Here is a 24,559-nt window from a genome sequence, read left to right on the forward strand (position 1 = left end):
TCTTTTTATAATTAGCAAGGCAAAAAGCATGTCCTTTCATTACTTCATCTAAAGTTCCATTGTATACCTCTCTGAAACTTTCCTATTATAAGTTGGATCTAATTTGTTACTATTTTTAATTATATTGATGAATTACTTAAATTAATATATTACTAAAAAGTGACTTGTGAATTGGTTAATCAATCATGGGACTGTTCTAACCATCCTAATTATTTAATCAGATTGATGTGTTCTAGGATTCAAATTTAAATTGGTTAAGCCAAACCAATGGCATTGTGTAAATTACCCTTATCAAGGTCATTGATTCACATTCCAATCAAGTGATGAATCATAAAATAAAAATATAGTTTTAACTGTTGTATTACTGCTTTACATTAACTAGATGGAATTTGCATCAGTGTTTTATAAAATGGTGATAAATTGATTTTCTGGCACAACCACCTACAACTGACATAATTGTAGATAAAAATTCTTGGATGGATCAAACAGAACAGTCATTTTTATCTACCACAATTGGTTTGGAGATTAGTAGATGATCTACAGGAGAGCTCCTTATGAGTACCTGTAGAACCACCTTTTATGTGGTAAGAAATGGATACTTTCAAATCCCTGACATTGAACCGTACAGGCAATACTCACAACAGAGCCGCAATCATACTGCAGTCGCATCGGTATCAAAGAACTGAAGATCAATCTGTTATTCTTGAATTTTCTTCCAGGTCCCGAGCAAAAGATTAACTCAAAGAGTTGCTACAAATGTGAACATGTATATTTTTCCTATAAATTTTTCTATATGAAAGCTGGAAATGAGAAAACATCTCCTCAGGTGTGGGTCACTGTGCATCCGCTGGAACGAGCAACTACAATTTCATGATCGCCTCATTACCGCTTACCAGGTTACCATCTTAAGTTTACAGAAAGAATGTTGGGAAATCCTAATATACAAAAATTATAGGTACATTGGCACTCTCTCCCTCTCTCTTTCTCTAAACTGACCAAAGAAACAACAATATCGGAAAGCAACCCCTAGGACCTGTGTTACATGAGGTTGTCTAGTTGAGCTTGCAAATCTTGTATTGAAATCATATTAACAACATTGTGTATGTCTTCAGGAGAATACTCTGATTTCAACAGAGAATGCACTTGAGAATGAGCTTCGACAATGTTGGTCCTGCAATTAGGGTCGAAACAAGTTTCATCAACATAACTCAACTTGTACTGTGGACAAAATTAATGCTATCCTGTACTGGAGTAAACTGATTTTTACAACACTATGATTTCAGCCAAAAGTCTAATCGAAAAGGTTGAGTGATAAAAGGCGTCACATCTTGATTCAGATTAAGCTGGCTTACACTAAAGTTCAAAAGTATTATAATAAAGATGATAATAGCACATTAAGTGGGAAAAATATCATACTTAATTGGTTTGAAAAGTATAGCTCGCGTTGCAGGGTTCTGAAGATAAAGCTTCATTTTACCCATTACTTTTGGCAGCTCTTGTTGAATAGCTGAAGCAACCTGTCATATAATCAATTGCATGTTCATCACTGTGTCCCAAGACTGTGCTAGGACAATTTTGTGGGTAAGAATTGTAAGCAATGCAATGACCGGCACAAGAAATTAACTAATTTTGAGCTCCACTAATTATTCAGAGTTTGAACATGAAGCAGAGGAAATTAATTAATTGAGCTCAAATTATTCAGAGTTTGAATATTAGCAAAAGAGTAGGTACAAAGATGAGAGGGAATACAAAGAATTCAACTATCTTGAAAGTGTGGTGACAGGGCTCTGGAGAGACCAAAAACATCTTGCTAGCCAAAACTAGAAAAGTAAAAAAACATGCATACCTTCTGGACAAGTTCGGCAACCTTTTCGGGAGTAGCAAAAGCCTGATCTTTGAGAGGCTTAGTAAGGGCAGACTCCTTCTGATTTTGACTGCCGGCGGATAAGGCAACTTTGACTGCAGTGACCTTCACAGATGAATAATTTTAAGTAAAGACTATGCCAAGAAGTATGACTTAAATATTGACGTAAATTGTAACATAGATATGAGTCGCAAATATGAAAAGTCCAAATATGTGTTAGAGATCACTGTGCACTTCCATTCCTCAAGCCAAAACCACCTCTTTGCCCAAACGTGTGGTCAACTAGTGAATGTCTGATGCCAATTTAGGCTGTCATCCAGCTACATCCTACACTCAAGGTTGGGTCATTCTATATCTCTCTCAGTATATACGATGATTTTTTCCTTTCAAGTAGAATACCACGTTCAAAGTAGCTTACTCATATCTCATGAAATGCCTTTTCCACAAACTGTTTAGTCTGCGTGATATGAGTCTATATTGCTATATAATATGTTCAAAACCAAGTATCCATAAATTCGCTGAGACATAAAACACAACAGACCTTGGTGACGAAAGACAACATAGGGTCCACAACCAGTTTAGTCACTGACATAATAAACTCCTCGCAAGTCGCTTTCAGGCTTTTCTCTAACTCCTGCATGTCAAGTGGACATCAACTGAGAATGATCATTAAACAACATTCTATTCAATTATGTATGATAACTTAGCATATACAATCTTATTACTAGAAATATTCAAAGGAAGCATATAGAGGCGCGGATGTAATGGTACTGAAATATTCAACACGTATCTAACTCAATCTCCCAATTCAGAAAAATAATTAAATATGGAAAAACTTCTACATTGACTTTGAACCTTGGGAGGCAGATAAGAATACAGAATCCAAGTCCCTTAACAAATGAGAGACGGGGTAAGGTACCTTCTTGGCATCTATTTGACTTTCCAACACTCGTGGAGAGAGAGTTCTAGCCAAGGAACTGGACCTTGACCAATCAAATAGGGAGGCCTGCCCTCTAAGAATCCGTCGCAAATGCTCCTGGAAATGTAATTTAATACATGTGATTATCATCACCACTAAAATAAAAATATCCCAATTTGTAGAATCTCATGGCTAATTTTATTAATCTTTTAAGATCATAACAGCCATGAATTCCAGTTACACTTAAGTGTGTTAAGATTCTTCCACATCAATCAAATTAGTCAATAGTCTCAGCTAGTCACTGGTTGCCTAACTACAGAGATGAGTGAAGTTTTCCAACTTCTTGATAAACTAGAAAAATTAGTAAGCACTCAGATATTTAAGCCTGTATCAAGTCCTCATTTTCAAAAATGAAAATGTATGACATTTTATTTCCACTGCTAAATTGAATCGAATGTTATTCAGGTGCACAAACAATTGTGAAGCACAGATAATGAGAAGTTGTGATTTTCATGAATGTAAAACATAGAGAAAGATAAAGTCGTGATTTTTTATGTTAATCAGCCCCGCAGAATAAATCCAATCATGACACAAAAATTATAGATGGTTATTGAATATTGATGGAGACAAATACATTATCCATGTTAAGAGCAATCACTCAATATATGAAGAGCGAGCCCAGATTATAATCTTCAATATAGATCAGCTTCAATCATGTGCTTTTCAAATAATAAAACATGATATTTTGATACTCAAGAAGATAATCCGCATCAGGGGAAATCAGTACCAGCAGATGAGAGAAGTCAAGCTCTTTGTGTGTAACTGAGAATTCGATATCAAACGGCGCAATCTGCAAATAAACTACTCGTGTAAGTCAAAGAAACACTGTTTATCATTGTCAATAACTAAAGATAAAACATTACCTGCTCCCTAAGGATAAGAAGAAACTTTATGAGGAATAGCTGCCCATCCATTGCGCTTGATCTTTTTGCGATTAGTTTGCTAGCTTTCTGCACAATCACATTACTTGAGTGAGAATTGTCAAAGAAAATGCACTGGACATGAGAGTACGAACACAAAATAGAGCATAAAAGTCTGGCTAGTTCATATCAAGAAACAGGCTTCCAGATGTAAAAAAGCAAAGTGAGATGCATTGATCTAGGAATGAGTGTCAATGCTAGGAGAAGAATTCCAGAATGGTAGCAGCTCATTTTGCTACCAAACCCAATTCACAAGGGCAGCTATTTGCTTGTTGAAAATTCTAATGTTGTGTTCCCCTTCTCTATCTCCAACAAAAATGAAAACTTAAAGAACTCGCCTGAATGGATAACGAGCAAACTTCAACTGCTTCCTGATAAAAAAAGTGAAAGTAATTAAAATTTAACACATACTCAATCATATCACACAGGGAAGACAGCCAACTATACCTGAGCCAAACCAGTAAAAACTGCTGGTTCTAGGCAACGATATAGTTTGGACAAACAGGATATAGTTTTCTCAAGTGGAGGGTACCAAGTCCTGGAAATATCTGGGCTCTGAGCACTCTGCGATCAGATATGAGAGGTAAACATTACTAACAATTGATTTTGTATTTTATTATTATTATTTATTTTATAGACCAACTGATTTTGTATTCAAAATGAATAATATTCAAGAAAATAAGGTACGTGTGCAGACAGAGACAAAGGCGGGTTGTTGGCGTCCAACTTTGAACTTTGAAATGGAATAAGGGGTAATCTGAGGCCAGAAGGTCTGATCAAACCTTCCAGCAGGCAAAAAAGACAATAACACAGCAAACCTGAACTATGGGGAAGGCAACGACTAACAGCAGCAAAGTACACTAAAGCAACAAAAAGCATTGTAAAACAACATCGAAACACCTTCATAACGCAGACAATGAAAAATGATAGGTTCTTACAGATGATGTCTCCAACTTTGTCTCGGCTGATTGCTCCAGCTTAGCAGGATAGTCTAGATCTTCATCCAAAGGAAGAAAATTTGCAATCTACAATAGAGACAGATATTACTTTTTCTAAGGAACAGCAATTCCTATAGATTGCTAAAGAGTATCTCAAGCAATTTTGAAGGGATACGGTTCCAGTTTTTCCTCTTTTTTGGTTGGTTCAGGGATTTTTTTCTCACTCATTTACATATTTTCATTTGAAAGTGAACGTCCAAAGCCGAACTTAAGAAAAGGCTGGTTCATGTCCTCCATTCCTCTAATTAATGAAATTCAGCTTAAAGCCCCCGTCCCCGTCCCCCGGTGTCTTCTCCATCTCTGACCATTTTTCACATGTCCATTCATCAACAGTCAATACTTTCATCATCCTTCCAGTTCCAGCAAGCAGAGATCAAAATGACATGCAAAAGAATCAATACTCTTATCGCTTCAAGCCATCTCTTCCAGTATCCAGATCCGCAAATCAATCCATTCATTATTAGATTTGGAAAAGGAAGCAAAAAAGAATCAACTGAAACTTTTTGGCAAGCCTTATTTTGCTCACAAAGAGGCTCTGCTCACTAGCAAGAGATTCTTCCTGTAGGAAACTCATGCTTACATAGACAAGGAAAGGGGACCTCAAACATTTAATGGATAATTACACTTCGCTCCCCGAAGGTTTGGTGTAACTACACGTACACCGACTGTAGTTTGGGAAATTACATCTAGCACTCCTGAGGTTTGCTTCCATCTAACAAATAAGTCTCTCGGTTAGTCAAAATTCACCGAATTTGTTGATATTAACAAAAAAAAGAAAAAAATCTATATTTACCCCCAATTGACTTATTATTGGCTTATTGCGTGTCAAATAAATCTTTGTATAACCAAATTACCCTCATAAGTCTTCACACGTTATTAATGCATGTTAGTAGATATATCTTCACCATTATAAGAATAGTTTAGTCCGGAAAAAAATCGTTTGACCCGCAATAAGTTAGTAATAAGTCAATTGAGGGTAAATATCAACTTTCATTCAGTTTTTTGTTAATATAGCAAATTCTATGGATTTTGACCAACGAAGGACTTATTTGTTAGACGAAAGGAAACCTCAGGATTGCTAGATGTAATTTTTCAAATCACAGGGGGTCTACGTGTAATTACACCAAACATCAAGGAAGTGGAGTATAATTATCCCAAAAATTAATTACACAAAGTCCACAAAAAATTGAATGTCTTACACTGAAGTATGTGGACATATAGCTACCTATCATCCCTCAACCAACAATTAAGGTTCTAAAACTACCTTTACCTGATTTTCTTCAAGTTCAGAAATTTTCTCCTCTAGAATTTATCATAAATTACTTGAGCCCTGTCTTAGCTTGATTGTCTTTCTTACCCTCCTTTTCTTTCAACCCCAATCCAACTCTCAAACAAAACAGACAACGCATAAAAGTGTAATTTGGAAACAAGAAAGAAAAGAAAATAGAAGTAAGCCTAATACTTGTCCAGGATGCAGTAGTTACCTCATCGCGAATGTGGGTTCTAGCACGAAAAGTTAAACGCTCATGAACATCTGCCAAGATCCTTTCCAATGTTGGGCGTAATCCCGCTAGCGACTCGCCCCGTCTACTTACTTGTTCTGCTAGGACTTCAACTTTAAGGATATCAACAAGTTCGCAAAGAATATCAAGGTTTGCTTCATGAATAAGTTTTGGACGTAATGTATCATACAAGTAAGTACACCTGCCATAAATGAAGAGCTTGAGTTGGGATTCCAATGTGAAAGAGTATCTAAGGAGCTTGTGCTTCATGTATGGGAGAAACTATATAGCTAAATAAAGCACCGCTCACTTCTGTGTGAGAGAAACATATTGACTCATAATGCAGAACAAAATTTGGTCCCATGTGCAATTAATGATACATAAATTAACACATGGAGGAAATAAGAAAAACTATCAAAGCTTGTCCACAAAATAACTTAATCCTCTTATGAGGCAAATAATATATTATAAGTAATGGTGAAGGAATGTCTGCTATGGCTTTCCAAACATGAAAAACGAAAAGGAAAAGGAAATCTGTTAGTAAGAGGAAAGTATCAACAGCAGAGAACCCTCAAAAAATGGGCAATTCAATGTCAGTTGCCAAATCGCTCAATTATATTTCGTACAAAGATGCTCAATCTGATCGAGAGACCAGGGAAAGAAAGAGCAATGCTATTGACCGACCCCTTTTTCTCATTTTCTTTGAAGTCCGGAATCATTGGACAAAAGGAGGAGAAGAAGGAATTCGACTTGAGCAAGATCTGGATGATTCATAATTTCTTTGTGGATAAAAGGGGAAAAGATAGAAAAGGCTCCTAATTTACAGTATCAGACAACAGGGTCTAATACAGACCCCTGATATCTTCACTTGGTATATATGTTCTTTATTCTTGTCCAGGTTATATTGAGAAAATTCTTGTCCTCAAATATTTCATCCAATGTCTACTGCAAGAATATATCTGTCCGTAACATGCATAAGTGTAATACCAATTCGAACACAATCTCTATTCATGAACTTATTATCATATTGAAGAGGTAATAGCAATGGCAACAAGAAGGCGGCTTTAGAAGTCATTATATCTAATTTGATTGTTGTTCTTACTGATAATTTCCATCTTGAATTATGTGTTAACCTTTTGTGATGTGAATGTAATTTCTCATTCAAAGTAGGGATTCCCCTCCACGTTACAGCAATTTGAATGATAAACCATATTATCGATCAACAGAGACTCTTACAACAACAAAGTTTTCAAAGACCTCCCATAGCTAATTGGACCATGACTGTGTTCAAAGATCACGTGTTATGCACCAAAGAAGGATGAGTTTTCTAGCTCCATTTGGAAACTAGAGAGAGCTCCATGTTGCTCAACAGATATCTAATTTTCAGGACAAAATAATCAGCAGTTATTATCTGTTTGACTTTGAAATGAAGGAAAAATAAGAGAAACAGATGCATAAAACATCATAAAATTAAAATGACTTACAGTGGATCTATTAGAGGAGCCAAACTCGAAACATCCTCTGAAGATGAAGGGAAGAAATGATCAAAGAGTTGATGCTCAAGCTGACACACCTGCAATTTCATTCATCACTAATAATCATTGACCAGATATCTGCCACTTACCTCTTAAGGTAAAAAAAGAGTTAGTTGGCTCCAATATGTTAACTTTGTCACAAGTCAATGATTTAATGACCTAGTATCTTCAAGAAATAGGAGTAGATAAATCCAATAACACAAAGTCATCCAGATAACCAGTTTTGCATTCACAGATAGTGGGAAAATATGAAACCTTTTCAGAAACTGTGACTACCTCATAAGCTGTATGCTATGCCAAGAGATTAAGCATTGAATTATCAGGAAAATATTCTCAGCTTGATCGAAAAGGAAGTAGAAATAAAGAACAAAGTAGTTGACCAGGCAAATTATATGATGTATTTTTCTATTGATATCCCTATATTCTTGTGATATGATACTTGTTGCTTGGGTGTATTTACGACATTTTAGATGCTTTTATGGAATGAAGAAAGTTGCAAAAAAATGGCTAAAATGTGAAAAAAGGAAATATTTTTTTTTTTTTTAATTTTTCACATTTTAGCCATTTTCTTGCAACTTTGTTTCCTTTCATAAAAGCACCTCAAATGTCATAAATCCATCCAACAACAAGCATCATGTCACAATAATATAGGAATATCAATAAAAAAATACATTATATAATTTACCCTAATCAGTAGTCCTAATTAACTTCACCAGAGGCTGAAATGTTTCTCTGAGCAGGAATCGTGGAAGTGATAAATACTAAAGAGGGATGACCATGTTCGTCGGTGTTAAGTTTCTTTGTATTCCTTATCAAAGAAAACATTAAAGTACATCCACTTGAACGAATTTTCTTATAGGGTCTCGCTTGAGTGATGGGCTTACCAAGATGTATATCAGTTAAATAGTGATACCCTAGAGAGACCACGATTGAAAATAACAGCCTATTTGGTCTGATACTCTTGCACCATGGGGAGGGGCAGAACCACAAGTACTTGAGTAAGACCAAGTGAACCCATTGAGCTTCAAATGTCTCTTGTGTGACAAGGAAAGAAAGATCACCATAACTTCTGGTTTTGGCCCCTCAAAATAAAACCATCCAACTTCTACTATATTTACAGAACAGTTATAAACTAATGGAGTGTAGGATAACCTGCATCAAATATGCACAACCAGATCTAGTCAATGACGGCAAGGCTTCTTTCTTGGAAAATTCAGAGATCCGTTGATGTGCTATGCCCCTCACCTGGAGCAGAAGATAAAAAGAATAAAATAATAGAGAGAACCAATATGAACAAAGAAAAGAAATAAAATCTACTTGAGAGAAAGTAATGGAGGGGGAGGGGACCGGGGCAACATAGAAAGATGTAATTCAAACTCACCAATGAAAGCCTCTGTTCACAGTAAAGTTTGTGGCATTCCGTGAGTAACTGGACATATTCCTTTCTTGGTTTTCTACTTTCAATTTCCTCCAATACCGGCTTAAGCTGCAATTTGCACATTTTTTAGCCAAACCGAAATTTCATCCACTGTTCAGCCCTTCATTCAGGTTGAAGAATGGTGTTTAAGAAAAATGCAGAGTGAACAATATTACCTCATTTGCTGCTGCCTTGAACCGGACATATATTACAGATGCCTCCACACCCTCAGAGACCGACGCTTTGTTTCCGGCACTGCTTCTTATTGCTGCCTGGACCTAGAGTGAAACAAGAAATTATAATAGACAGATCCATTTTTTAATATTAAAAACACAAAGATCCAAGTTCAAAGCAAAAGCAGAGCAGGTGTACCTGAGAGGAAGTGTTCTTCAAAACAGAAAGTACATGAGTGCGGATCATTCCTAAAGCTCGAGACTACGCCAAGTTTAGAAAGAAGTTTTAGGTTTTAGAACCAAACGTTGGATCTACTAGTCAAGAACTAAAACTTCCTAATACACATGCTGCTTAGGATTTAGCTATTGGATAGTGTCCAGACCTGAAGTTGTCGGAACTTGACCAAGTAAACATTGCACTCAGCATACTGTGGGTTACTCTCAACATACCTACATACAAAAGGATTTCAAAAGATCAATACAATGGATTTTGGAATCAGATATTAAATGTAATAGCATTCCCCTGGCAAGCCAGGACCCTTCAATTTATTCATGAACCAACATACTTCAGCATCATGAGATGAGTATATTCATGTCAAAAAGCAGATGGTGATATACAAATACTGCCTTCACAACTCTTAACTGCACGTGATATACAAGCAGTACAAAAGAGGACTGACAGTTTTTGCAAGAAAATTAATATTGTTGTATTTAAATAATGTTACTTACGAGATGCAGTCATCAACTCTTTTAAGCAAAGGGAGGAAATTCTCATGTGCTACATTCATGCTTGGAGAATAAAAACTGGCAGCAACCTGCATACAGGACGAATTGCCAATCATGAAAATATGATGTGTCATTCGTGTTCCATATTTATAGTCTAATTTAAGCAGATGTGTATGAGAATAAGTCAAATGAGAGTACTCATCCAGATCCCAACTTGGAAAGAAAAAGGATATGATCGTATATCAATGAAGCTGAACAAGCTCGAGTTTGACTCATTTCTACGAGATTACATATTTGTTTGTCAAGTAAATGGGGAAGTTTAATTTTTTATGACTTATTTGCCTCTTGGGCCAAGCTTGGAACAAGATTTCCAACTCCAGTTCACTGGTGATGAAGATTATACAAGCATCTAAGAGTTTTTATAAATACTGACTTGCTAATACACCTCGTCAGACAACCTTGGACGTACTTTTTAAATCTCAGAGAGAATACACAGTTATGAATGGGCTTTCATGTGAATGTTTGCACATGAAAAGAAGTTTAAGGTCTAACTCATACGATAACATTCACCAATACTTCATTTTAGTTACTTATAAAACCTTTTTGGTTTTCAATTGATTTTTTCAGCAGAATTTCTTTCGGAAAGCATGAAATTTTTCAATCTCACAATGTAATGCCCATCAACTTCAGTAAGTTAACCACATTAATAAAGGAGGCAGTCAATTAATAATGCATCTAGGCGGTAAATACTGTAAACACAACAAGATAGGGATCTTAAGTACAATATTCATATTGTGCATCCTATAGCTTCTGCTAATCCTTTTCAAATTGCAGTGAGAGATAGAATAGTTGAAGCAAAATTAACAGTTAAACCCTAATGCCAAATGTACAAAATGCCAAAACGCATCAAAACAATGAATTCAGGCCAGATAAAATCATAAGCGAGATGACAAAAACCAAAAGACATTGGAGATGCATTCAGCTGGAAAACAATACACCTTTGGATGGCATTGCATCTCAAATGCTCCATTATCTTGCATAGAGTAAGTATTGTAGAAGATAATGTTGTCACATAAAACAGGGATCAGTTCACACAAACAATTCACATAGTTAGATTAGGTGTGATGAATGGCGTGCAAAACCCGAGACCAAAAAGAATGTTGATCAATTCAGCAAAAAGATGATGGCTAATTACATAAAGTATACATCAAAATATTAAATAAAAAATAATCTCTGCAATGAAGAACCAAGAAATGAGAAATAAAAGGCTGTTCAGAGATGGATCATAGATTTTATTCATATGAATCCTGCAAACTGGATACCAAATTTTGACATATCAGGATTCTCTATGCTTCAAATTTTGGAGAAATTCTGGTGGTTGGCCGAATGTGAATGGATGGAAGGATGCAATATTCTTCAAATTATTTTGTTTAACTCTCAAGAAAACTTGAAGCTTTATGTCTGCAACTATGTAGAAAAATCTATTCATGCTATGGGGCTGTTTTGACTTTTCAGACATTTTTTACATCTTCAAGAGAACAATCTGAAAGGTAGACCATTAATACAAAATTCAAGACTAAGAAATCCCCTTAAATTATAGAATGATTTTGTTTATTCACAGAATATGTTTTATCACGCAAAGACAGTATATTCTTTTTGCTTTCTAAACTAAGCAAATAAGCAGTGTAGGTAAAGTATGATAGTTGGCATACAGATCCACCTGCTGCATATTTTGCAAGCAACTGAAATTCTATAGTACTCCAGAACGGTTGAATGTCAAATATGAAAAATCATTAAAGTAATCTCTAAGTAAAAGACATGCAAACCTTACATTCTCCAGTTCATCGAAGTAGTTGAGCTTAGCACGAAGTGATTCGGCAAATTCAATTAGCTTTTGCTTCTCTATTAGCTGCAAAATGAAGAATAAAAGGAGCAGGGTGTAGTCAATAGCCATAAAGTTTATGCCCACAGCTTTCCTTATCTATGATCCATATTTATCAATTTACGGGGATAAAAGATAGGTGGCCCTTACATCGATTACATGGGACTATGATGGGTAAAGGTAAAACCTACCAACCATAATTCAAATGGATAATGATGCTTTGTACAATGGGACTTTCAAAGATAACTAACTTCTTCACAGTAGAAACTTTTCATCAATCTTAAATACACACTTACAGAAAACAAAGTAAAGCAGCATAACTTACCAGTCGATCGCATGCATCATGCAGAGTTTTTGTCTTCGTCGCAACAGCCTGATGCTGCAGTTGTAGTTCATTAAATAATTCAAGGGTTTCGTCCACCTGCATCAAGTCATTTAAATAATAGTTTAGTTGATAAAGATGGCAGGAACATGGACTGAATAAAGACTGAGGAGAGTTCCATAAAGTGCCCATGAGAACATAAGAATATATCTTGCCCGATGGAGTATAGTGTCACATGTTTGTATTCGCTCTGTTAATGTCCTCACGTAATGCTGATATTTCTCTTCAGTCTAAAGAAAGAAAAGAGCATGTGAATAGTGTAACACAAATCATTTTCAACCAAGGGAAGCATGAGGAGACTAAAAAACTGAGGTAACCTCTGATTTCATGGCTGCTTCAAGATCAGTAAACCATTTGTAGAACTGCAATAAAGAAAGTGAACCAAAAAACTATATATTAAAAGAAATCAGATATAATTTTCGGATAAGACCAAATCTAGATAAAGTCAGCAAAACTCAAACAAAAACTACTGTCAACAAATTATCCGAAGGACTTGTACTCCTAAATTCTTATTATGAATCTTAGAGATAAAGGTCTCCACAGCTTAAATTAGAATCTGGTGTGTACCTCTGGTTGCTTAAGCCCAGCTCTTAATCTTTCCAATTTAAAATGTTAGGGTATATTAAAAAGGACTATGCAAATCAACTATAGTTTCTCTAACTATAAAGGCAAAATTTCTTCAATTATATATAAGAACCCATCCGTAATATCTCTAACTACTTAGAGCTTGATTTCTAGATTTCTATATCATGCAAATCAAAGTTCAGCAATCAAGCAACTACATATATCCTCAGAAATTTGGTCATGAATACCAGAAGCACACAACAGTAAATCAAAACACCAGGCACCTGGTTTGTATTGACCAGAACTGCATCAATAGCCCCTGAATCCTCAGTACTGCTGTGCTTGGTAGAAATAGACATGCCATTTTCCAGTCCAGCTACTTTTTCTTGTGCCTTGTGATCACCGAATAACAAGAAAGGAACAAATAAAAAGTCATTCAAATTTTAAAAACAGATTATTGGGGAACAAACAATCTATTGGCAGAAGACTTACTAAATTTGGAGGAAAAGGTCTTTCAGCAACAGCATGGGAAAGAGCTACAATTGCCGCCTGCTGTTGCTCTGTCAATGGAGCATTCTAATAAATGGGGAAAAAGTATAGTCGAGTTAGCAAGGACAGGCAAATTCCAGACTCTATATACGCAATGTACATACGTAGGTTTATAATTGTATACATTGATCAAACTGAAAAACAATGAAGCCATATCAATTTTTAAGTTAAAAGGAATGTGCTGTGTAGATCAAATTACGTCCAACATCACTCATGAAACCAATTTCAGTAAAACAAATCAACTTGTTGTGCAAACATATAACATAAATGGGGCTGGACATTGCGAGATCCAATGTAGTTAAAAACGAACTAAAGAGCAAAGGCAGCACCAGATCTATCAACGCCGAAGCATCAAAACAGTGATCAATTCAAAAATTAAGCATACAGATCGAATTGGAAGTAGGAAAGAAATCGAAAAACCTGTTCCCAGGTGGAAGCGAAGTTGTAGCCTTTGGAGATCGCACCAGATTTGGGGAGGCTGGGCTTTCCCGGACCCGCTGTCCCGGTGGCGGCAGCCATATTCACTCTTCAATAGTGATTAAGATAATTTAACAATCAACAATTTGCTCCGCCTGAATCTCGTCCCTCAGCCGCAGAGCTCCGACGTTGCTCGTACTGAGCAATGATTGGAGATGTTATTCTCTCGGCAGTTGGCAAAATCAAAGTGTTGAGAGAACCATTACGGCAAGGTTTTGCATCAAAATCGTACACTGAGGAAGCTCCACTGGATTGTTAAAAGTGTAGGAAAACCGTGCAAACGGTCTGTGTGCTCTTTCCCATTTTTCATTTTTCTTGTTCCGTTTTATGAGTATTAGGTAATTAGCATTTTACACCCTCAAAACACACCTAATTTGCGTATACACCCAATTTATTGGCTTCATCTAACTAGTTAGTCTTTTTCCCACAAATTATTTCATCCTAAAATTGAATCTAACAGATATAGACTAAAGTCGTTTTTCTCATAAAAAATACGAACGAAATCCAACTGAGAATTAGAATGCAAAATAAGGTAAAATCGCAAACTTGCTCCCAAAATTAATTTTGTTCACGTCATTACTGGTTGATTGTAGGTGAACGAAAGTGTCACGTGTAAAACAAGTGAAAAGGAAAAAAACAAAGAAAAATAAAAAACTAAAGCAAAGGATTATTGAGGACCGAGTAGTAGAAAAAGAGTTTAAAATTTAGGAATTCTTATGTAAGGATGTTGTTAGTTTGTTTGAACTTTTGAGAATGTTGCTTTTCTTTTGAGAATGGGATGAAAGCAACCAATAAAACTAGACAGATAATCATACACTATCACCTGCAAGTTCTGTGGAAAAACGTGACATAATGATAAAGGGTGTAGAGTGCAAACACCATACGAAATAATTTGAAGAAAAAATTATTATTAATTTTAAAATATTTGCAATTACTTCTCTCTTTCACTCCTCTTTTCCCATCACTTGAATCAAACCAACCATTAATTACTTATAAAATATCATAACTCAAATTCAAATATTCCTTGAAACATTAAAAACATCAACATTTTAGTTTCAGGGTGAAAGACTAGAAACACTACCATGCAACCTTATATTCATTAACTTTTTTTTGTCTTTTTTAATGAATCAACTTTACTAACAAAATAGTATTTCCCAAAAGCTCAAAAGGAGAGGAGTTCTCTCCAAGCTTTTATAAAACAGTACATCAAACAATATGCTACATTGATGACAACAAAATTTTTTATCCAAGCAGGAAAATTTGATTTTCCTTCCCAGTTTGTTTGAAACAGAGACAAAGCCCATCATCATGAGTAGAAGATCTTGAAAGATCTAAGCTAAAGCTACTTGTGCAAAACAAAAATTTTACTGAAAATTTCAGGCTAATAGTAATCAGTCCTTCACATCTGTTACGCCATCTACGGATATCTGAAATCTTGCTTCAGCTTCAGCCAAACATGGAGAACTGATTACTTTGCATATTCGCTCCTCTCCTCTGCCTTTCCGCAAAGCTAGCCTGTCAGCAGCAGGTCATACTTAAGCAACAGTGCCCCGTGGGTTAGCAAGAACCAAAGAGAGCATATACAAACCTCGTTGTAGTAGCGTGGGCCATAATGTTGCCACCAATGGGTTTGATTTGTGGCCCAGCGAAAATGGCAGAGCCATCCACTTGAGCAACTACTTGGTTGGTTATAACAACAGCAACGCCAAACTAGATATGTGAAGAAATGGTTTAATCCATAACAGAACTATATGGTACTTTGTTAGCCGTCTACATCTGCTCAGTCTCAATCTGGAAATGGTTTTCCATTAAAGGACAGAGAAACTACCTCATCTGCTAATTTCTGTAGGCTCCTCAAGAACTTTGCGAGATGCATTTGCCTCGCTGATAATTCTCCCCTTCCTGAAAAATCTGTCCTATAAAGAGCAGTAGCACTATCTACTATCATGAGAGCAAACCTGCATGAAGAAAGTGTGTTATGACAGTTGGCCTTAGCATAAAGCATGGAATCCTGTAAAACAGATTCATGTCTACAAAACTGGTGCATTAAGCAGAGCTTGATGCTTTTCTATGTAATCAGTGCAAGAAACTATGCTGTCTTCTGTCAAACAGGATTTTTAGTTTTGAATTTGATATCAATTGACCTGCGAAAGGTGCATGCTTGTCCCATCACATTCTTTTAGAAAATCTCATCTCAATAAACCCCATATGTGATTTTCAAAAGGAGGTACAAGGACAACAGTACCTTACATAATTGTCAGTAGTTGATAAGTTAACAAGAGAATTCAATTTTATGTCCTATCTGTATAATAGAAACCAAGAGTTGAAGAATATTTGAGGAAAACATTGCACAAACATGAAATCCCTCAATCATTGACCTTGAAATTGGAGTAAAAGCATCAACATCTTTCCTAGGGAACCACCTAATATAAGTGTAAAAACTGGGTCATACCGGGTTTCCACCATCATGGACGCAGCTTCAAGCAGCAGCCTGGATTGATGATCAGTGTTATATGCTCGAGCATAGGCCACATTCTCCAAAACATCAGCACCATTCAACCCGAACCTAATTGTTTACAGTTCTTACAGATGATTTAGGCAAACTAATGCAGTGCACAAACAGATGAGAATTGTTTAATTTCAAGGAAGCCAGTCTGACCTGTCTGCTATTTGTAGTAGTCTCTGTGGCCTGAATGTCCCCTCTGCATCAATGTACATAGCTTTTCCCTCCCCACCACCTTGGTCTAATGGGAGCTGAACATAATTGGAGTTGCATGTTTGGTAAGCTTAGAGGTATAGATATGAACTTATACCAAGCAAATAATTTTATTTTCTGATTGAAACCATGTTTTTACCAACTGGCTGGTGAACATAACATGAACAATTAGAATGTATAAATAGTTCTGAGTTGAATTTCCTTCATTTATATCCTCAAAAAATTTCACTTGATTTAGTATAATTCACAAGTTGCAATGAAGCTTTTCTAGTTGAACAATTGGTCATGTTTATTAAATCAAGATGATCTTACTTGGCAAGTGACACAGAGTGTATGGCATAGTTGAGTCTTTCCAGAACGGAACTCCCCATATAATTCAGTTATAGACCCAGTTTCAATTCCTCCTGTCAAAAAGACAAACTACATGAATTGCAAACTGCAAGATTATAAATTGTAGCATGTCGTCAACGGGAAACCACCTTCTAAAATTTTGTCAAGTTCCTTTGACCCAGAAGTTATTTGAATTATTTCAAGCCTCTGAGCATGTAGTTGGCTGGCACTTGTAAAGCCCAGTGGCACCAGCTTTGAAGCTGTAGATAGTTATCACAAAAGAGAAGTAAAAATAAAGCTGTTGATTTCAAATTTAGCAGGACTTCAACAAATCACAAGAATATCAAATCTTGAACAAGAAAAACATGCCTGCCTCGATAATCTTATCTACTTTTGCATCACTAATTCCTTTTATTTGCAAAAGCTCCTTCCTTGGAGAGTATGCCACAGATTCTACAGTGCACAAGCCAGCATCTTTGAGCTTTTTAATGTCAAGGGCAGAAATGCCTGATGCCTTAAAGAAGAACAGGTAAAGCAAACATTTAGCAACCAAAGATGTTCGTGTTCTGACACAATCATCAATAATTACATAGATCAGCAACCTTAAGTCTTAAAACACAAGGGACTATAAAATTGAGCAAACTTTTGTTGCTAAGCTAGGAAATTGGTCACAGCCATTGGTTATGGAAAAGAGCAAGATCATTGGATCTATCCTACTTACCCCATCAGAAGAACCCAATGAATTTTTCTAGTTTGTTCCACTTGCCTATACTGATTGAAGAAACTACATTAACAATATTAAGCTCCACCTTGGTAAGAGAGGCTGCCTAAAATCATAGCAACATTTATTTAGACTGTGTTCGATAGAAGGAAACTGGATCCTTTTCATGGTATCCAAATTCTACCTAATAAAACATAACATCACTCAACTTTACCGAATAAATATGGCAAACCAGGTATTCTATAATCCCTGCTATCATTGTCACCAACATCGATTTGTTTATCAAGTAAACCAGTTTCTCAAGTTCCAACAGATTCATGAACTAGCAGCAGACCAATCAATTTTTCAAACTATGAAACCACATAAAAAGAAGACAAACAGAGAACACTTTCAAAATACATCATCGACAACTAGAAGCAGCTATCAATGAATAACATCGAGTGAGTTCAATAACTAAGAATATCTCAGAGCATCAAAATTTCCATCTTTATGAAATCCAAAAACCCTCTTGGTTCAAGAACTCAGAAACAGTATCAAGAAGTTGCATCTCTGATAGTACCCTATTCTTTTCACACCTCCAAACGCAGAAAAGGCTCTGGGCTTAGAAAGGTCACCAAATTCCAATAACATAATTCTTAAAAAGCACTAAGCAAGAATGAAAAATTTGAAGGACCCCTTTTCCTCAAAATCATAATACAAGAGCGGAAGACTGAAGATCAATAAAAAGAAGCCCATTTTGTCAATCCTGATCAATGAGACGGAAATTCTGTCGCCCAACGCCATGAGAGAGAGGGAAGAAAATAACTTCTCCAATTCAAACCATAGTTTCAGAAACCATGGAATGGAAAAAGGGTCTTCAGTTTCTACAATATCTTGATGAATTAAAAGAAAACCCAGAAACGAAGAGAAGAAACCATCAAACTGAGAGAAGGTAATCAGATGATTGACCTGAAGTTGCTCAACAGGAAAAGGGCCATGCTGAACATCTTCTAGTTCCTCCTGTTGCTCCTGCTGCAACACTTGCTTTCTCTGCTGCTCCATCAATGGCGTCCCTGTGTGTCAATGAGTGTATCTCTGTGTGTGTGAGAGAGAGAAAGAGAGTGTGCGTGTGTGTGTGTGTGTGTGTGAGAGAGAGAGAGAGAGAGAGGGAGACAGGTTTTTGAAAGTGTTTGGAGAGGCGCCAAAAGCAGAGGGGAAAATTGCAAATTCAGATCAGTTGGTAGCTGAGAAACTTGTTCGCTAAGCCTTAAGCTCAACTCTTTGGGCCTTTACAACACTGCAATTTCAGGCCCTAGTAAATCTAACAGGCTTGGGCATGTTCCTGGGCCTGGGCTTGATTAGGTCTGATCGAATTATATATTTTATAAGACTATTTAATAAAAATTAACTTTGTTCACCTCAGTGTAATCAAATTTAACATTTGAAAGATTGGACCAAACCCACGTCTTGAGGTGGTATTTGCTGTCATAATAATAGTATGAATAATATCGAGCCTTAGTTATAATAACAGGTTTTAATCTAACGAAGTAAACATTAAACTAGCCTGTATTGTCAGTCAAAATACTTGCTAATCCAATGATGTAAGCATGCCCTTAGAGGACACATACAAGCGTCTCAATTATATTCATAATTCTTTTGAAAATGTGAAGTTATATCTTTTCTTAAAAAAAAAAATACTTGAAGCCCATGATCTCAAGTTCTACCAATATGTCGGTACCAGTCTATTCTAATTATAGTTGTTGATCTACTGATATAGTAGTTATTTGTTAACTATACATATTTAATACTGATAATTGACATTACTGATTTACATACAAAAGAGGAATCAATGTATAATACAAATTGTACAATACGCCCATTTGACTTACTATTAACATATTGTAGTTCAAACAAATCTTTTATAATCAAACTATCTGTAAGGGTAAAGATGTACCACCTCACATATATTAGTGCATGTGAAGATATATAATGATAGTTTGGTTAGAAAAAAATTAGTTGACCTGCACTAACTCAATAGTAAATCAATCGATAGTAACTGTGGTGTTTGTTCAATATTAATAAATTTCGTAAATTTTAACTGTACTGTGAATATAATTTGGAAGCTTTCTATTTAAATTGTGTGTCTGAGCCTCTCAGGTAGACGTTAGATCCCTGCTTGGTGTATTTGGATTTGTTAAGTGTATATTTGGAGGTGTTTTACTGATCAGATGATGTGTTTAACTTTAACTTCTAGAATCCTTTTCAAATAAGTAGATGGGATGAATTTAGTCAAATGAACTTCTTGTCTTCTTCCATCTTGTCCGGAAAAAGAATAAAGAAAAAAAAAGTCTTCACGAAGAATGTAGGCGTCAATCAATATCACTTCATAGCTCTGGGCGTAGTAGTTTTGTAAACTTGTTTTCTATTATATTTTAACTGATGCAGTTGTTGATGTGGAATCATTTGGACTTCAAACAGATAACATTTAAAGTTATTACATATAAGGTTGATGATTGTTTTTCTTTTTATTTTCTTTGCCCGTTTGATCTTTATATTTTAACTATTCTGACTATTTTCACTTTCATGATAGGTAGTGTCTCGTATCACAAAGGCTCAAGTGTTGTTGGCGGTGGAGGGAGAAAGGGAGTGAAGTTGGTTGTTAATATTTTCCTTTTTTACGGTACGTAGATTGTATTTTTAAATTTTATGTTTGCATTTCTAAGTTTGTTTGTGCATATGAACAATTCAATATGTTGAAACTTTTTTTTGGTACCTACCAATGCAATTTTATTAGTTTTACCACACACATACACACACGCATATATATATGTATTGGGATGTAATGTTGTTATTGATTTATTTTATTGTCTTCATTTTTTACTTTATATAATCTATTTAATTAGTTTATTTTGCGCCTAAAAACTGCAGCAACAGTAGAGGGAGAGAAAGAAGAAGAGAGTGCTAAATAGAATAATAATCGGGACCAGACGCAACCCAAAAGGCCGGGTCTGACATAATGAATTTGTGAGTATTGGGTCGGGTTGGGGCTCATACACCACTTATTAGATCCTGAATTTAGGTAGGATATTTCATACCCAACGACAGATCTACATATAATGCACTATACCTCGTAAAAAAGTAATGTAATTATCTCAAATTTATTGAAAAAAATATAAATATTGTACCAAATAAGTACATAGGAGAACTTGTAATTATGCATTTGAATATTTGTAGCTAAGTCCCTTTTGGCTAATAGTCATTTGACAATTATGATCCCAAAAATAGTGTCCCATCCAACACTACAACTTGCAGCCTCACATCAACCTGCAAATCAAATGGCTCCTTTATTTCTTGATGTTAACTAATACTCTATTATTGGATGATGAAAGCTCAAGTTAGCTTAGCAAATTGAATTATATATATTTTTAATCATAAGATGATGCTGTATTTCTTGGTTTACTCTTTGAAAAATATATAATTAAAATGTTTCTTTCAATGAATAAACTGAGTGAATTTTATACAGATGATTTACATATATTATATATATATATATTAGATGAAAAATGAGACACAACATTAATTCAATGAAGAAAGAGATGTAGAAAAAATGCTATTTTTTTTTTTTTTTGTAATTGTATGGAGTTATAATTGTTAAGACATGATATTGAAATATAAATTACAAATAAAAAAGGGATAATGACACTTACTTTTATTGATTTATGATTTATTTACATAAATTAATTATTCGTGCATTTTGAAAAAAAATATATATACATTTATAAAGAATACTGACATCATTTATACAAATCATTAATGGTTTTCAAAAAATTATATATACACCGCTCAGAAAAGGTCAACGGCATTATACAAATTATTATTTTTTAGTTGTTAGATGGGTAGTTTTTATAACTACATAAAAAAATATGGGTGATTTTTATAAATAGATCATAAATTAGGGGCGTAAATATAATTATTCTAAAAATTAAAGGAGTAAGTTTGTTGTATTTTTGCTTCTAATTATAAGCATCCAAAGAAATCAACCAAAACATTGATATGAAGTCACATATATACATTTCACTCATATTCTCAAACAGGTTGGGCACAGAGAAAGATAAAGAAACATCGATCTTTACATGTATATCATGGAAGTTGCCACACATAGTCACACACATTCAAGCTTAAAACAACATCACGTCAATCAAGAATCTACACTTTTTCCTGTTTTCAATTAAAATCATCAATGGAGGCCCGCAACGAAAGTGACCCCAGTTGAAGGCAACCAGGAATTCCCACCAATGAAACTAGCAACCGTGAATTTCGTGGCCTCCGGCGTACCGATGACATGAAATCCAGGCCAGTTCACCCTGCCGGAAGTCTCGGCTCCAGGCCCCATATTCTCGTACTCAGCAAAATACAGTGTTTTGTACGTGGACCCGCCGGCGCCCTCCCACTCCACCCAGCCCCGGGCCGAGATCTCCCCGTCGATATTCGACTGCATGACCACCGCCCTGGAGTACGGTTTCCAGGGCCTACCCAGATAGGAGTTGTACTTGTCTCTGACGGGGGAAAAGTCGGACCCGACTGTGATCTTACAGTTTTGAACTGAGAAGCCCGTGTTCTGTCCTGGATCGCTGCGCCCGTTCGCCAGGATTGCATTGAAGGCGCCGCCGCTACGTGGGCGGCGGAGGACCAGATTACAACTCTGGAACACGGCAGCAGCGTTGCCGAATATGAAGTCCACAGTGCCGTAAACGTCGCACTCACGATAAAATTGACGAAGGGCGAGTGCATAGAGCGTGTCCTGGTAACCGGCGATGCTGCATCGGTATAGCACGGAATTGTCTGAGGAGATGGTTAGCGCCACTGCTTGATGGCCTTCAGGGCCTGCCGTGTTTTCAAAGCCGATATCCCGTGCTATGAAGCCATCCCCAGTGATTGCTGTAACGTGAAAAAGGTTACTTTACTTTGATATAAACGCACATTAGTTGTTATTTTCGTCAAAATATAACTATAATCCATTAAGTGTGGTAAAAAGCTTAACTTTTTGCATCGAGAATAGAATTTTTAGAGAGAGAGAGGGAAGAGAGAGAGAGCTCACTGAAGGTGGCTGATCCTCGTAGAGAAGAGCCCTTGGCTACACTACTACCTCCAGTGATGATAGTAGAGTATTTTCCATCACCAATTAAGGTAATCCCATCTTTGTTCGTGTTGATTTTCTCATTATAAGTACCAGACTTCACATATATCACGAAACGACGACCTCCACTGGCAGCCTCGATCGCCTCGGAGACTGTTTTGAAGTTCCCACTCCCATCTTTCGCAACCACAACATCTGCTTTTATTTCACTACTTTGGAGCAATTTTCTGTCCCTGGCCGATACCCAATCGGGAAAAACTGGTCGTGCAAGAAGCCGGCGCCCTGGAGGAGATTTGCCTGTCGGGTTTCCAGCGATTCTGTTCACCAGAGCCAGCGGGTTGCTAACCAGTTCAGAAAGATAGTCCATTTTCTTGTAAATTTCTTCAATGTACAAATTTGAGGGCACATGCTCCTCGATTGCGTCCTTGCAAGTCTGTTGGAATGTTAGCGCTGCACTGAGCAACGTTTGGACATCGACCTTGTGCTTGCTGGGAGATTTTTGAAGCAAATCTAGCGCCTGGTTAAGCCTTTTGAGCGACATTTCCATGAGTTCGTTGCATTCATCTGCGTATGCATACATGTTATGTGCATAAAGATTATATAATTTAATTTATTTAAATAAATGTTTTATATATTAAATGAAATTGAAGATGCAATAAAATTTAAAATACTAAGTGCTTCGATCATAAAGGTGGTCTTAGTGCTTATAAACAATACATGTTGCGAGTCTCTAATGTTGACAAAATTTACGGATAAAATGAACTAGTAGAGATCGGATAAACGCCTCACCTAGGCACATTTAATGTTCATAAATACAAAAGAAAAAGAAGAAAATAGGAAGTTTATTGTCTTTATCAGGCTAACAATAAATTCTTTAATTGCATTTGCACTTATGAATGTGAAGCATGAATTCGAAATCTCTAGTAACAATTTTTTCTTTTGATTTGTTTATATATAATTCTGAAATAAAAAAAAATTCAAACCCTTCGGCTCTCAATTTGAACTATGTTAAGTTTCGAATTTTTATAATATAAAGTCATTGAAATTGTTTCCTTCAAATCATTCATTCAAATTCAAATATAACGTAAGGTTTCAACTGATCGTTGACAACTAATATCTCATACAAACTCCGATCGATACGAGCAAATGACCCCACATCAAGAACAATATATCCTGGGAAAATAATATACATTATAGAAACTAAAACTTAATTTCCGACAAATAGAATGGATGAACTAGTAGTAACATAGACATGAGAAAGAAAAGTTGGCAAACATTACCGACAGCCATCCGGGTGGGTTGAGCCCCGGGGGAGACAAAATGGGAGCTGATGAGGCTGTGATCAGGCAGGCGGGACTCGGAGATTGTCCTGTTAACAAGTGCAGACAGGACATCAACTGTTCGATTCCCTGGCCCTAAACCTGTCAGGGTTTGGACACACAAAGCTGGAAACCTTGTGTACAAACATTGATTTCTCACGTAACCATCCTTTGCTGCCCTGGACTGCCCTACACTCAAAGTTGATATTGCTAAAACCAAAACAACAATGCATTTTAAGGTTGCCATTAGGCTTTAAAAGAGAGCTAATGTTTGGCTGCAACTCTTTCCTTTTCGTGACTATTCAAGGTTGTACGATTGAATGGGAATAAGTGCTTGGGCTTTTATAGGGGACCGGTGAGACGCAATTAGGCAGAATTTGAATTTTATA

General features: G+C 36.1%; 3 protein-coding genes across 4 annotated transcripts; all 3 read right to left on the minus strand.

Annotated features, from left to right (window-relative positions):
- Positions 1-672: 672 nt before the first annotated feature.
- LOC105161966 (sec34-like family protein) lies at positions 673-14,287 on the minus strand. Of its 2 annotated transcripts, XM_011079851.3 has the most exons (25): positions 13,912-14,287; positions 13,435-13,518; positions 13,227-13,334; positions 12,696-12,740; positions 12,534-12,608; positions 12,322-12,417; positions 11,946-12,023; positions 10,118-10,203; positions 9,772-9,838; positions 9,588-9,650; positions 9,392-9,493; positions 9,180-9,284; positions 8,951-9,043; positions 7,748-7,836; positions 6,246-6,465; positions 4,702-4,788; positions 4,211-4,327; positions 4,102-4,134; positions 3,707-3,793; positions 3,571-3,633; positions 2,784-2,900; positions 2,406-2,498; positions 1,847-1,969; positions 1,417-1,517; positions 673-1,171 (listed from the first exon to the last, which is right to left on the minus strand). In XM_011079851.3, the coding sequence occupies exons 1-25, from the start codon at positions 14,008-14,010 to the stop codon at positions 1,039-1,041; spliced, it is 2,364 nt and encodes a 787-aa protein (XP_011078153.1). In that variant the 5' UTR covers positions 14,011-14,287; the 3' UTR covers positions 673-1,038. The 2 variants fall into 2 exon arrangements, with proteins under 2 accessions (XP_011078153.1, XP_088736741.1); XM_088880615.1 differs by lacking the exon at positions 1,417-1,517.
- An 831-nt stretch (positions 14,288-15,118) lies between these two features.
- RAD51 (RAS associated with diabetes protein 51) lies at positions 15,119-18,938 on the minus strand. The gene is made up of 9 exons (XM_011079852.3): positions 18,684-18,938; positions 17,384-17,528; positions 17,164-17,274; positions 16,997-17,088; positions 16,628-16,722; positions 16,421-16,534; positions 15,797-15,926; positions 15,557-15,678; positions 15,119-15,483 (listed from the first exon to the last, which is right to left on the minus strand). The coding sequence occupies exons 1-9, from the start codon at positions 18,774-18,776 to the stop codon at positions 15,360-15,362; spliced, it is 1,026 nt and encodes a 341-aa protein (XP_011078154.1). The 5' UTR covers positions 18,777-18,938; the 3' UTR covers positions 15,119-15,359.
- Positions 18,939-21,762: 2,824 nt separating this feature from the next.
- Positions 21,763-24,493, minus strand: LOC105161968 (Plant invertase/pectin methylesterase inhibitor superfamily). The gene is made up of 3 exons (XM_011079854.3): positions 24,132-24,493; positions 22,813-23,415; positions 21,763-22,652 (listed from the first exon to the last, which is right to left on the minus strand). Exons 1-3 carry the CDS (start codon positions 24,415-24,417, stop codon positions 21,952-21,954), a joined length of 1,590 nt encoding a protein of 529 aa, XP_011078156.1. The 5' UTR covers positions 24,418-24,493; the 3' UTR covers positions 21,763-21,951.
- Between the last annotated feature and the right edge of the window lie 66 nt (positions 24,494-24,559).

This window comes from Sesamum indicum, linkage group LG5 (assembly GCF_026168435.1).
Source record: "Sesamum indicum cultivar Baizhima isolate 11 linkage group LG5, ASM2616843v1, whole genome shotgun sequence".
NCBI lineage: Eukaryota > Viridiplantae > Streptophyta > Magnoliopsida > Lamiales > Pedaliaceae > Sesamum > Sesamum indicum.

What these genes read in the sequence shown, in the direction of transcription:
- LOC105161966 (XM_011079851.3), bottom strand. Translation starts at nt 14,010, where the DNA reads ATGGCTGCCGCCACCGGGACAGCGGGTCCGGGAAAGCCCAGCCTCCCC. An exon ending in ACTTCGATGAACTGGAGAAT is followed by an intron (nt 10,204 to 11,945) that starts GTAAGGTTTGCA and finishes TCCTGTATGCAG; the next exon opens with GTTGCTGCCAGTTTTTATTC. An exon ending in GTGAACAGAGGCTTTCATTG is followed by an intron (nt 9,044 to 9,179) that starts GTGAGTTTGAAT and finishes CTTCTGCTCCAG; the next exon opens with GTGAGGGGCATAGCACATCA.
- RAD51 (XM_011079852.3), bottom strand. Translation starts at nt 18,776, where the DNA reads ATGGAGCAGCAGAGAAAGCAAGTGTTGCAGCAGGAGCAACAGGAGGAA. An exon ending in ACTTGACAAAATTTTAGAAG is followed by an intron (nt 17,089 to 17,163) that starts GTGGTTTCCCGT and finishes TCTTTTTGACAG; the next exon opens with GAGGAATTGAAACTGGGTCT. An exon ending in CTACTACAAATAGCAGACAG is followed by an intron (nt 16,535 to 16,627) that starts GTCAGACTGGCT and finishes GTAAACAATTAG; the next exon opens with GTTCGGGTTGAATGGTGCTG.
- LOC105161968 (XM_011079854.3), bottom strand. Translation starts at nt 24,417, where the DNA reads ATGGCAACCTTAAAATGCATTGTTGTTTTGGTTTTAGCAATATCAACT. An exon ending in ACCCACCCGGATGGCTGTCG is followed by an intron (nt 23,416 to 24,131) that starts GTAATGTTTGCC and finishes ATGCATACGCAG; the next exon opens with ATGAATGCAACGAACTCATG. An exon ending in ACGAGGATCAGCCACCTTCA is followed by an intron (nt 22,653 to 22,812) that starts GTGAGCTCTCTC and finishes TTCACGTTACAG; the next exon opens with CAATCACTGGGGATGGCTTC.